The 12,058-nt window shown below is 56.2% G+C and overlaps 1 protein-coding gene across 2 annotated transcripts; it reads left to right on the forward strand.

Moving 5' to 3' along the window:
- The first annotated feature begins 2,387 nt into the window (after positions 1–2,387).
- SCN1B (sodium voltage-gated channel beta subunit 1) lies at positions 2,388–11,863 on the forward strand. 2 transcript variants are annotated; one of them, XM_084906795.1, is made up of 6 exons: positions 2,388–2,766; positions 4,369–4,535; positions 5,259–5,499; positions 10,478–10,619; positions 11,106–11,177; positions 11,265–11,863. In XM_084906795.1, the coding sequence occupies exons 1-5, from the start codon at positions 2,727–2,729 to the stop codon at positions 11,170–11,172; spliced, it is 657 nt and encodes a 218-aa protein (XP_084762921.1). In that variant the 5' UTR covers positions 2,388–2,726; the 3' UTR covers positions 11,173–11,177; positions 11,265–11,863. The 2 variants fall into 2 exon arrangements, with proteins under 2 accessions (XP_084762921.1, XP_084762920.1); XM_084906794.1 differs by lacking the exon at positions 2,388–2,766 and adding an exon at positions 3,092–3,197.
- The last annotated feature ends 195 nt before the right edge of the window (positions 11,864–12,058 follow it).

The following is a 12,058-nucleotide window of genomic DNA, read 5'->3' on the forward strand; positions in this document are numbered from 1 at the left end:
CCTCAATATGTCCCAGTGAGGCTGCAAAAGTGAGTTGTTCTTGAACTTAAACTACCTCAGAATCTCCTGGAGGGCAGATTGCCAGACCGCTCGGCAAAGTGTGATTCAGCAGGTCCAGGTGGGCCAACAGCCTGTGCTGTCAGCAAGTTCCCAGGTGATGTTTGTCTGGGGATCCCACTTTGAGAACTGTTTTGTGAGGAGTTAATAAATGTGGCCACTCATGATAGGGTGGGGACTCACTAATGTTACTCATTGCAGAAAAACTGCAGGGGGAAAAAGTGAGTACCTGTACATGGTCTGATATTCATTTCACACGGTGTGAGCACCAGGAACCTCCTGCCCACCCATCCCAGTGCCTGGCACTGGCTCTGTGAGATGGAGACAGATAGTTACCTGCCTGAGGCCCCTGGTGGCTGCACATTTAGATGCAAGGTCCTGACTTCTTCAGGACCCCCCTACGGCCCATCCAGATGAGGCTGTCTGCACCCCTGTCTTACTGATGAGGAAATGGGCTTACTCAGCCTGGCGCTCAGTGAGGGGGCTGGAGGGAGACACAGCGGGGCACTGTCAGTGACTCTCACCCCAGACTAAGGGATACAGAGGACCTTCAATATGTCCCAGTGAGGCTGCAAGAACTTTTGTAATTGATGGTGTGGGGCAGAGGACCGGAGGAATGGGACAGAGGCAGGATGGACCACAGGTAGGGAAGAGCAGAGCCAGCCTCTTCTATCCTCTGGCTATGTGGTCATGGCAAGTTACCTACTCTGAGCCTCAGTTTCCCATACCTGTAAAGTGGGCACAATGGCAATACCCACCTTGTAGGAAACATTATATGAATTAATGTTAGGAAAGGTGCATAGAGCAGCACCAAGCCCATAGCTGGTGCTCAGAGAACATCTGTCGGTAGGTGCCCATGTCCTCATTGTGCCTCTGCCTACCACCCCTGCCAGAGGGAAAGCAAGGTTATTTTCTGTGGGGGAATTTCACAACCCAGGAAGTAAGTGCTGGCACAGAGGTCCAGACCACAGGAGTGTCCGATGTCCCTGGCTTTGTCCCTCTGCCACAGGCCTGCCCCACACCCTGGTTCTTGTTCAGCAGGACTAGGCCAGGGAGTTTCTGGAACTCTTCCCTCCACTACCCCTGAACTAGTGGCCAGGACCTGAACTGGGGGCCAGTGACCCCCCCCCCCCCCCATCAGAAGTCTCACCCCCACCAGAGTCTGACAGCCTATATTCTCCATTTGGCAGAACCCACTGACAAGACAGGCCACTTGCCATCACTGGGCAGGATCCCAGATCTACCTGAGGCCAGGGGCACGACTCTAGGTGAGGGAGTGGTCAGCCTCAGTTTCCTCTTTGTGAAATGGGGCTAATAATAGAACTTGCTGCACATGTTAGGAGTTAGAAGTTGATTTAGCATATCACAAGGACTCTGGCATTGGCATTTATTTATTCACAACAAATATTTATCAGGCACCTACAATGTGCCTGGCACAGTTCAGGTCTGGAGACACAGGAGCACAGGACAGTGTCCTCAACCTGGGGGTGTATATGCCAGGATTGGAGGGACAAACGGTGAGCGAAACTATATGAGGAAGAGCACAATGTCTGGTGACAACTGCTGTGGGGAATGTAACAGGTAAAGGAGGTCAAGTAAAGCCGGGGGAGGCGGTTTCTCTGGAATGGACAGAACCTGACGAAGGTGACATTGAAGCCGAGAGCTGTAGGAGGAGCTGTGTGAGCCTTTTGGATACTTGGGCGGAGAGTGGTCCAGGCAGACGGGAGGGCAAGGGCAAGGGCCCTGAGGTGGAATGAGCTTGGTGTGTTGGAAACAGCAGGGACCTGGGCAGCCAGCTTAGCAGTGGGAGCGAGGAATAGAAGATGATGTCAGAGACAAAGGAGGGGGCATCGTCCTGAAAGATAGCACCCCAACCCCCCCTCCCCCCCAGGGCGTCCTCTGGTTTGGATCCAGAGTGTCCTGTTTGGGAGGGGTCTGCATGCCCTGGCCTGCTGGCAGGGATCACTTGGTGGTCCAGCAAGACCCTCTTGATCCCATGAGGATGATCTCTGAAATTTGAATTCTTAAGCCCTGCCCCCAAACTGCCTTCTCAGTCCCCTTGTGATTCTGGGGGTGACCTTTCCCAGACTCGGACGCGGTGGGTTCCCAGCCGCTGGAGGGGCCAGACACCCAGACCATGCGCCCTTGCCCAGAAGCCGTGGTCCTGAGCCATCCGGAGAAGAGAGGCCGGTGGAGCGGGCGCCTCCGGGCCGCTGCGGCAAAGGCTTGGCAGCCGCGCCCTCCCCCCCCCCCCCGCCCCCCCCCCGCCCCCCCCCGCCCCCCCCCCCGCGGTGATTCATCCCGCCCCCTCCCTCTCCCCCCTCCCTCGCGGGCCGCCGCGGCTGCAGTGCGCAGGAGAGCGGCCCGCACCCCAGCGCCCGAGCCAAGGGGCCTGGGTCCGGGCATCCGGATGCGCCGGGCTGTGCGCGCCAGCGCAGCAGCCTGACCAGCAGCAGCCGCCGCGCGGCGGGGATGCCCGGACGCCGGGCCCGGGGGCCGGGCCCCCGGCGGTAACCGGAGCGGGGGGGCCGCGCCCCCCCTCCCCCATCTCGCTGGTTCCAGAGCCGCAGCTGCTGCGCCCGCGCGCTCCGGGGACATTCTGTCGGCCGCCGGGCCCGCCGCCTCTCGCCCGCTATTAATACCGGCGCCCGGGAGGGGCGAGCGCGGCCATGGGGACGCTGCTGGCTCTCGTGGTCGGCGCGGCGCTGAGTAAGTGAGCGGGGGGCGCGGCGAGGGCACAGCGGGCGCGGCGGCGGCGGCTCGGGCTCCGGACCGCGGAGGGGGCGCGGGGCCGCCCCGCCCCTCCCCCGCCCGGCCGAGTCCCGCAGAAGTTGTGCGCGGGGCGCGGGGCGCGGGGCCGGGTGGAGTTGCGGGTGGGCCAGAGGCGGCGGGGTCCCGCCGGCCCGGCTTCGCGTCTCCGGGCGCCCGGCTGGGGGCGAGGAAACGCGGAGTCAGCTGCTGCCGGAGCCCCGCAAGCTGCAATGTGACACCCACGCCGCAGGGGAGGCTGGGGGTGGGGAGGAGGCGGCGCCCGGAGACAGACGGAGAGATGGAGAGGCTCAGAGATGGTGACAGGAGAGGGAGAGGGCGAAGGACCGGCGTGCTCTGGAGTGCTCCACTGGGAGACTGGGGAGATGGAGGTAAAGGGGCAGACAGGCGAGAGAGGCAGAGTTCGCCAGAGAAAGTGATTGAGGACTGTTCATCTGAGCTGCAGAGGGAACGAGTTAAAAGAGATGGAGATGGAGACAGGGTAGACACGGGGAGGAATGGAGCTTACAAGGGGACAGGGAAAGGTGGAGAGAGCGCGGAACAGCGTGTCTGAGCCCGGAAAGAGAACACAAAGTTCTTCAGGAAAACCCCCAGGAGAGAAAAAGAGAGGGGTCAGAGACAGTTATTCAGGAAGGTGGAAAGGGCAGCCGAGTAAGGGGACAAGAATAATAGAGGAAGAGACAAAAAGACCCAGAGCTGGAGCTGGAGGCACAGCATTAGTGACCTGGGGGGGTGGGGGAAGCCCCCCCCCCCCCCCCCCCCCCCCCCCCCCCCCCGGAAGGAGGCAGCAGGTAAGAATGTGGAGGAGGGACCGAAAGGGCTGGAATCCCATGGAAGTGCAAAAGCCCTGAGGCAGGAAAGAGCTTGGTGAGTTTGGAGAAGCCGATAGGAGGTGGGAGCCTGAGGACAGAGGCAGGAGAAGTTGGGAGCAGGGTCTGGGGGGAGGAGGGGATGACATAGGAACTTGTGGGATGGGGAGAAGGAATGGAGTGTGGGTGTTCCCTACTTCTAGGGCCTACCTCTCCCTTTGAGGCTTTCCCAACCTTCTCTGGAGCTGGTTTTGCAGAGCAATAATGGTGGAAATGACTGCCACCTTGAACTTCTAACACAGCTGGGATTTCAGACCCACCACTTAGATGCTGCAGTACCTCAGACAAGTGGCCTTCTGAAGAAGGGGCACTTGGGTAGCACATACTGCGAATTGCTGAGCACAGTAACAGCCCTATCGATTGGGGGCCTCCGGTGTGCCGGCCCCCTGCTGTGTGCCAGCCCCCCACCTCGGGGAGTTACCTAACTTATGGAATCTCTCTGCAAACTCCAAAAGCAAAGATGGTTGCTTCCCTCACCACGCACAGAGGGAAACAGGCTGAGCAGATGGGTGACTTGCCAAGAGCACACAGAACCTGGCCGAGCCAGGCTGTGTCCGGCTCTGTCCACTCGTCTTCGTTACTGAGGGGAAACATGGCTTCCGAGGGGCCTGCGGGCCAACAACCCTGAGCCGAGTATGGCGTAGGGTGCTAGGTGTCCCTGCTGTCCCCACAGTGTCCTCAGCCTGGGCGGGCTGTGTGGAGGTAGACTCGGAGACGGAGGCTGTGTACGGGGACACCTTCAAAATTCTGTGCATCTCGTGCAAGCGTCGCAGCGAAACCACCGCTGAGACCTTCACCGAGTGGACCTTCCGCCAGAAGGGCACTGAGGAGTTTGTCAAGGTGTGTGGGAGCCCGGCCTGGGGTGTGGGAGGGTGAGCGCAGGTGTCTGAGTGGGGGCAGGACTGAGGGGGCTGATTGTTTGCTCTCAATCATGTGCTATTCTTGATGACCTGAATTCAAGTTTCAGTTCCACCGCTGACCAGCTGGTGACCTTGGGGAAATCACTGAGCCTGTCTGAGCCTCAGTTTTCTCCTCTGTGAAGACAGGGTGGTCGTGGGGCCCAGCTCACAGTCTGTGAGGAGTGACTGAGTCGGGGTACCTGGCCCGCGGTTGGCACGATGGAGTAATGTACCGGCAGAATGTCTGGGGCGGCTGTCACGGAGGAGAGCAGACGTTCTGGCCTCCTTTACACCGTGTGTGCTTTGGATGACAGCAGAGGAGGCGCCACACACGTGCAGGGCCCGCTGGAGGGTTAGGGTCTACAGCAGCGGGATCAGGCTGCCTCTGTCCGAGAGTGAGGCGGAGGTCCGGAGACCGGGCAGGATTGTAGAGAACGAATAGGGGCTGGGGAGGGAGTGGTGGGGGATGCACGTGAGTGTGTGTCTCAGGATTAGGGGCACGGTCAGGGCCTGAGGCAGACCCAGGCATGACCCTATCCCGCTGTGCCCTCTCCCCTGAGCCCATGTGTGTATCTATATGTCCGTTTGTGTGTCAAGGCAAGGGACAGAATAGAGGTCTAGGTGGGGGAGTGGGTCCGGCTGCGACCCCCACCGCTGCCCGCAGATCCTGCGCTACGAGAACGAGGTGCTGCAGCTGGAGGAGGACGAGCGCTTTGAGGGCCGGGTGGTGTGGAATGGCAGTCGGGGCACCAAGGACCTGCAGGACCTGTCCATCTTCATCACAAACGTCACCTACAACCACTCGGGTGACTATGAGTGCCATGTCTACCGCCTGCTCTTCTTCGAGAACTATGAGCACAACACCACCGTCGTCAAAAAGATCCACTTGGAGGTAGTGGACAAAGGTGAGTCAGGCCCTGCCGTCTCCCTCCCCTGGCAGATGGGGGGACAGATGGCAGGTAGGGGACAGGCTGGCTGCATTCTGGGCCAGCCAACTGCCTAGGGCAGCGGGGGAACAGCACCTCTTTCCCCAACCCCACCTCGGGCCCCCATTTCCCTTCCATTCATGGAGATGCCACGGAAAGCCTCTCCCATGCAAGCTCTGGGTGTGAAACCTTTGCTGCCTGTGCTGTGTGACCTCTGGCAGGTGTCTTTCTGTCTCTGAGCTGAAGGGTTTGTCTTGTAGGAAACGGGATGGTAATGGTATCTACCTTTCAGGATGTTGTTTGAAACGTTCCTATGTTGCAGGGAGGTTGTGAGGACTGAGTGATATGCTGGGTGTCAGCTGCCGGCATGCGTGTATGTGGGCGATGGTGGCAGTTCGGCTTGTCAAGTAGCCTGAGCTCCGTGTCACCGAGGGGGAGAGATGTGAGTGCATCACCTAGGGTAGCGCTCCTGCAGTTCGGCACACAGCCCTCCCGGAATCTTGCCAATGTGTGGGTCTGGGCCCAGCAGACCTGGTGGGCACAGGGTCCATTTCTGAAAAGTGCTCAGGCGAGACTGGTGCTGCAGGTCTGGGGCCACCCTGAGGAGTTTTTGAACCATTTCGTCATTTTGGCTTCAGTTGCCTTGGACTCTTTCTCTGAACTGTATTCTGAAGGATGTGAAGTGGAATTTTCCAGGGCCCTATGACCGGATCGGCTTAGAGGGTTGGGGAGATATCCCAGACCTTGGACCACCAAAAAGCTGTGGCAAGGCTAGGCCTTGGGGCCCATGGCACACACACCCCATCATGGGCAATGGGATCGTCCTTCCTTTCCCGAGACAGGTCTCAGCGCCTCATGTAGATGGAGACCCTCTGGGCTGGGGCTCTTACAGGTTGGGGAAGCCCAGGCTCAGGAGGTAAGATTACGTGGCCAAGGTCATGGGGCCGGGACCTGAACTGAAAGCCAACCAAGATTGTGTGACTGCCGTTTCTGCTTTGGCATGATTCACTGTCTTCAAAGTGATCCAGCAGCCTGGCTGGTGTGGTTCAGTAACTGAGCGTCGGCCCATGAACCAGGAGGTCACGGTTTGATTTCTGGTCAGGCACATGCCTGGGTTTCAGGCAAAATCCCCAGGAGGGGGGTGCAGGAAGCAGCCAGTCGATGTTTCTATCTCCATCCATCTCCCTTCCTCGTTAAAATCAATAAATTACATTTAAAAAAAACACACCAAAGTGATCTAGCAGAATTCAATGCAGGAGGTGTGTCTGAGCAACTCTTCCGTGTGGGACCCCGTGCTGGGTGGGCAGCCACTCGCACGGCAGAGGGGCCCGCCTGCGTGAGGGTGGAGAAAGTGCAGTGGCTGTGACAAAGATGCCCAAGTACTGCGGCTTATAATCTGTCAGTCCTGACTCTGAATTAGTGCTGAGATGAGGGGTGGGGGTGGGGAAGAGGAAGGTGCCATGATCCCGTCAGGCACCACGGCTCTTTCCACCTGTGGTCCTGCCGCGCTCAGGCTGCCACCCTCATCTTCGTGGTGGAGGCTGGGGCTCAGGCACACCGTGGGTCAGTAAGTCTCTCTTTTTTAACATTATCTACCATATTGCTGTACCCTCAGTCCTTGTTCGTACACATCTATCATATACAGACTCTTTATGCTGTGTTCGCAGAGCCTGCGGTTTCGGCATTACCCCCCTTCTCTGGTGTTTTTATCTACTATATTATATTGTAGTATTGCCTTTTAGCATCACTCACTATACTACAGTGTTTTATATTCTACTATCTTAATATTACTTAGCATACAACAGTATTTTTTATTATAATCCATCACACTAAAATATTTTTAACATCTACCATATTTTTATCATTACCTACCATACTGTAGTATTTTAAAATATCAATAATATTGTAGTATTTAAAAAATTTACCTGTTGCACTATAATATATTCATCACCCAACATATTGTAGTATTTTTATTTTTTTGTTAATCCTCAGCAGAGGATATTTTCCATTGATTTTTGTTGTTTTTTTTTTTTTGAGAGAGTGGAAGGGAGAGAAAGAGACAGAGAGAGAAACATCAATGTGAGACACATTGACTAGTTGCCTCCTGCATCCTGACCAGCGCCAGGGATTGAGCTTGCAACTGAGGTATGTGCCCTTGATCGGAATCAAACCCAGGACTCTTCTGTCCACAGGCCAACATTCTATCCACTGAGCCAAACCAGCTAGTACTTTTAACCTTACTCATCACATGATAGTATTTTACTACCCATAATATTATTGTATTATTAGCATTGTTGGCCATGCCGTGCCGGTATTCTTTTTTTTTTTTTTTGGTGTCTGTGTGTAGAAACTGTTGAAAGTTTCATATTAGTTTGGTCTTTTTAAAATATCAATATATATTTTTATTGGTTTTAGAGAGGAAGGGAGAGAGAGAGATAGAAACATCAATGATGAGAGAGAATCATTGATCAGCTGTCTCCTGCACACCCCCTGTTTGGGGTCATGTGCACAACCTGGGCATGTGCTCTGATTGAGAATCAAACTGTGGCCTTCTGGGTCATAGGTTGATGCTCAACCACTGAGTCACACTGGCTGGGTCATATTCTTTTTTTAATTTTAGTTCGCTCTCTTACTGAGTTTCAACATTACCTATCAGCCTGTGTTGCTTCCCAATAATAACTGCTAGGGAATGAACTGAGTCATTTCTAAAGGAGGGGCAGTGGTGTGGTGGTGAGACCCTCCCTGGCTTGGCAGAGGTACAGAAGATGGTAGGAGACATCTGCGGCCCCCGTGGAGTGGGCTGGCAGATGGGGAGAGAGGGCTAATTCTGTTTTGGATATGTCAGCCAAGTGTAAGTGAATCAGGAATCTTTGGCAAGTTTATCTAAAAGTCTTAGGATTTGCAAACTGAAAACACAACTAGACAATTCCCATAGTGTTCCAAAGAAGAAAGAAAAGCTAAGAGCTCTCACAGTAAGAAGTGCATTCATGAGACAAACCAGTCTTACCTCCTGAGCCTCTGGATAACCCAAGCTGTGATTTCCTAGGCGTCTAGTAACCTGGATAATGGATGTCAGCAGGTCTGGACAGGTGAGCATTACGTAGTTCAAAAGTTTACGTTTCCAGGCTAGTGGAATCAGGAGTAGAGTCATCTCCTCTGCCTCTATCCCTTTGACTTCAGTAATTTAGCAGCTTGAACAGAGTGATTTCTTCACTCTTTCCGCAGATGTGCCCAGTATGAGTTGAGAATGCCTGAGGTGAAGCAGTGTTTGAGGTGGTGAGAAGTCCGGCCTGTGTGGGCATGAAGCTCTTGTAAGATTTGGGTTTTTCATGGAATCAAAGATCTCCCCAGAGAAGGTGCCTCTGAGCCTCTCTGTGACCCCTGTGCCTCACTTTCTCATCTTTCTGAGGGAGAACCATGGCCCTCCATCTGAGATGTCTGCATGGGTCGCTGGGGACCGCACTCTGTACAGCAGCTATGTCCAAGCCTTTCTCTGGCTGTGGAAGCTTTACAGAGCAGATAGCCGCTCAGACCCTGCAGTCAGTTAAAGTTGAGTCCCGTCCTGGCTGAGCATTTTTGCTCAGCACCTTCCCCTCTCTGGGCCTCAGTATCCTTGTCTGGAAATGAGCTATAGAGCCGTGTCTGTCACTGTCCTAATCAGATGGAAGAGCAGGAGGTATGGAGTTACTTAAATCATTTGGGCACTGAGTTCAGGAGCAGGGTTGTGTGAGCTGTATTGAACATTTATCCGTCGACTCAGTGCTTCCTGAGGTCGGTTGGCATGGGAAACCAGAACTGTCTCTACCTTCGAGGTTGTTTTGAAGGGTCAGGGGATGTTCAGATAAAGACCAAAGCACAGAGCCGGCTGAGAGCACATATTCACTGCATGAATGAATGGGTGAAGTGGGAAACCCTGTCCCCACCTCCTCCCGTGGAGAAGGAGGGGGAAGCATCCAGCGCTTCCCCTCCCTGGCGCTGGCCCAGAAAGCATCACTGCCACCTGCGGGTGAGCAGCGGAAAGTGCGCGCTGACGGAGCAAGGCCACGTGGGCACGGTGGGGGAGGTGAGATCCTGGCCGCCGGAAGGAGGGGCTGGGGATGCAGACACCTGCGGAATCTGCCCGGGTGCCACAGGCTTCAACTCTGGTCCCCTGGCTAGGTGCACTCCTGTCCGTGCACGTTTGGGCTCCATGAGAGGAGCCGGTGCTGTGGAAGGAGAGGCGGCGCAGCCTCTGTCCTCCATGCATGAAGGATTGGAGAGCAGCCTCAGCAGCCAGTGCTCAGACGGTGCTGTCTGTGAGTGCGTCCGAGCACCTGAGGGGTGTTCGCTGCCATTTTCTCTTCCCAGCCGCCCTGTGAGGAGGCATGAGTATTATCACCCTCATTCTACAGAGAGGGAATCAAGGCCCAGAGGGGGAGGGTCACTTGCCTACAGTCACACAGCTTACTAACAGGCAAAGCCCTGACAGTCTGATCCCCTGCTCTTAAGTCCTATGCTGTACTGCTCTAATAACAGTAATAATATTAATAACAGAAAATATTTATTGACTTCTATATGTCAAGTTTATGACTTTTTAAAAGCCTTTTTAATTCTACATCACTCTTATGAAGGAGATATGATGGGGAAACTGAGGCCCAGAGAGGTTGAGTCACTCGCCCAAGGTCACACAGCTGGCAAGTGGCAGAGCCTTCTGGTTGCAGAGTATAGCTCTTGGGCACCTCCAGCCACCTGGCTGACACCGATGCACCCTCGAGGTGCACAGGGCGGCAGGATGAGGTGCTCCTGCAGCCCGTCACAGCTGGTGACCGAGAACACAGTCACAGCGATGGCATAGGGAAGCTGCACATTGCCATGTGCGGACCAGGCCACTTGTCCCAGCTGGCACAACCAGCTTGAGGAGCTCGGGCGGTCCTGAGCCTGGCCTTAGCTGCCCCTTAACCCTGCCTGGCCCCTGCAGCCAACAGAGACATGGCGTCCATCGTGTCTGAGATCATGATGTACGTGCTCATCGTGGTGTTGACCATATGGCTCGTGGCAGAGATGGTTTATTGTTACAAGAAGATCGCTGCTGCCACAGAGGCTGCTGCGCAAGAAAATGCGTAAGTGGGGCCAGTGAGGAGGGGGAGGCGACCCAGGACTGCCCCGAGGGGAGCGTGAGTGAAGAGGGGAGGGGAGGGGGGCACTCCCGGGCACCGTCTGCCAGTTGTCCCCAGAGGGGGACATTGGCTGTCAGAGATGGGAGAAGGTCCCAGCCCCTCCTCTCTCATACTCTCAGCCCCACTTCTTTTAGGGCCTAGGGTTCAGGCCCAGCATACTGTCCCCCTCAGATCTAGGAGTCCGGGCCCCAGCCTCTTTCTTCCACGGGACCCAGGCGTTTGAGCCCCCAGTCCGTTCCCGCCTCAGACGCAGGACTCCAGACTCCAGCCTGCACTTCTTGTGGGTCACTAGGAGTCCGGCCTGTCTCCCCTCCTCTCTCTCACTCCGGAGCCCTGTGCTCCTGGGGCAGGGACCAAGCCCTCCTCAGCCTCCTGGCGGTGGGCCAGCCTGGTGAGGGGGTCACTGTCCACCTGGCTTTGCTCCCACAGTTCGGAATACCTGGCCATCACCTCAGAAAGCAAAGAGAACTGCACGGGAGTCCAGGTGGCTGAATAGCCCTGGTAAGGTGGCTGTGTGGGCAGGGGCTGGTAAGTCCGGGAGGGGGTCAGTGCACTAGGTCCCTGATCCTGTTTCTCCCTCACCTTTAGGCCCTGGGCTCCTCAAGGAAGAGCCAGCCCTAATGGGGAACTTCTGGGCAAAGCCTGCCCCCAATGGGGGTTGGCCATTCCGGGGCCTCCACAGCCTCAGAGTCCTGCCAGCGGAGCTGCTAGGGCGGGGGGGACAGGCGGCTTAGCTCACGCCCTTAATCCAGCCTTCTCCCTCCTGCCCACGTCCCACTCTCGCCATGCATGATGGCTAAAGCAATATGCCGCTGCCGCCACCCCTGCTTCTGCTGCCTGTTTTTTGGGGGGCGGTGAGGTGGGGGCAGCGGCTCTGCACCCCTCCTTCTTGCTGATTTGCACACATGGGCCGCTCAGACTCGCGCTGTGGGGCCCGGCCCCTTCCTGCCCAGCGGGGTCGTGACGGCCAGAACAGTTTTGCGCAGGGGGCGCTGGAGCCCACGTCAGCCCTCACCGACACCCCCCTGCTTCCTCTGGCCGGACCTGGGCCCTCTCCTGTGATGCTCCCTTGCCAGCCCCCCTCTCTCACCAGCCTTGGATTATGGCCACTTAGAGAGTGGTCCAGACAGCCTCGTCTCTCTTTACACAAGTAGTTTTGTTCGTGAAATAAAGATTCTTGGACTTGATTTCTAGTCTCTCTCGTGAACCCAGTCGCCCTCTACACCCCACCCCCAAATCCAAGAGCCTCAGTTTCCCCGGGACCTGCCCTCCCTACACACAGTCAGGGATGAGGATGGGGAAGGAACAGGTGGGTGTAGTGTCTCAGGCTCAGTGCCTGCTGAAAGCCCAGCAATTGCAGCCACTTAGAACTTGATTAACGT

The sequence above is a fragment of the Pipistrellus hanaki genome (assembly GCF_964339955.1).
Source record: "Pipistrellus hanaki genome assembly, chromosome: 15".
Taxonomy (NCBI): Eukaryota; Metazoa; Chordata; class Mammalia; order Chiroptera; family Vespertilionidae; genus Pipistrellus; species Pipistrellus hanaki.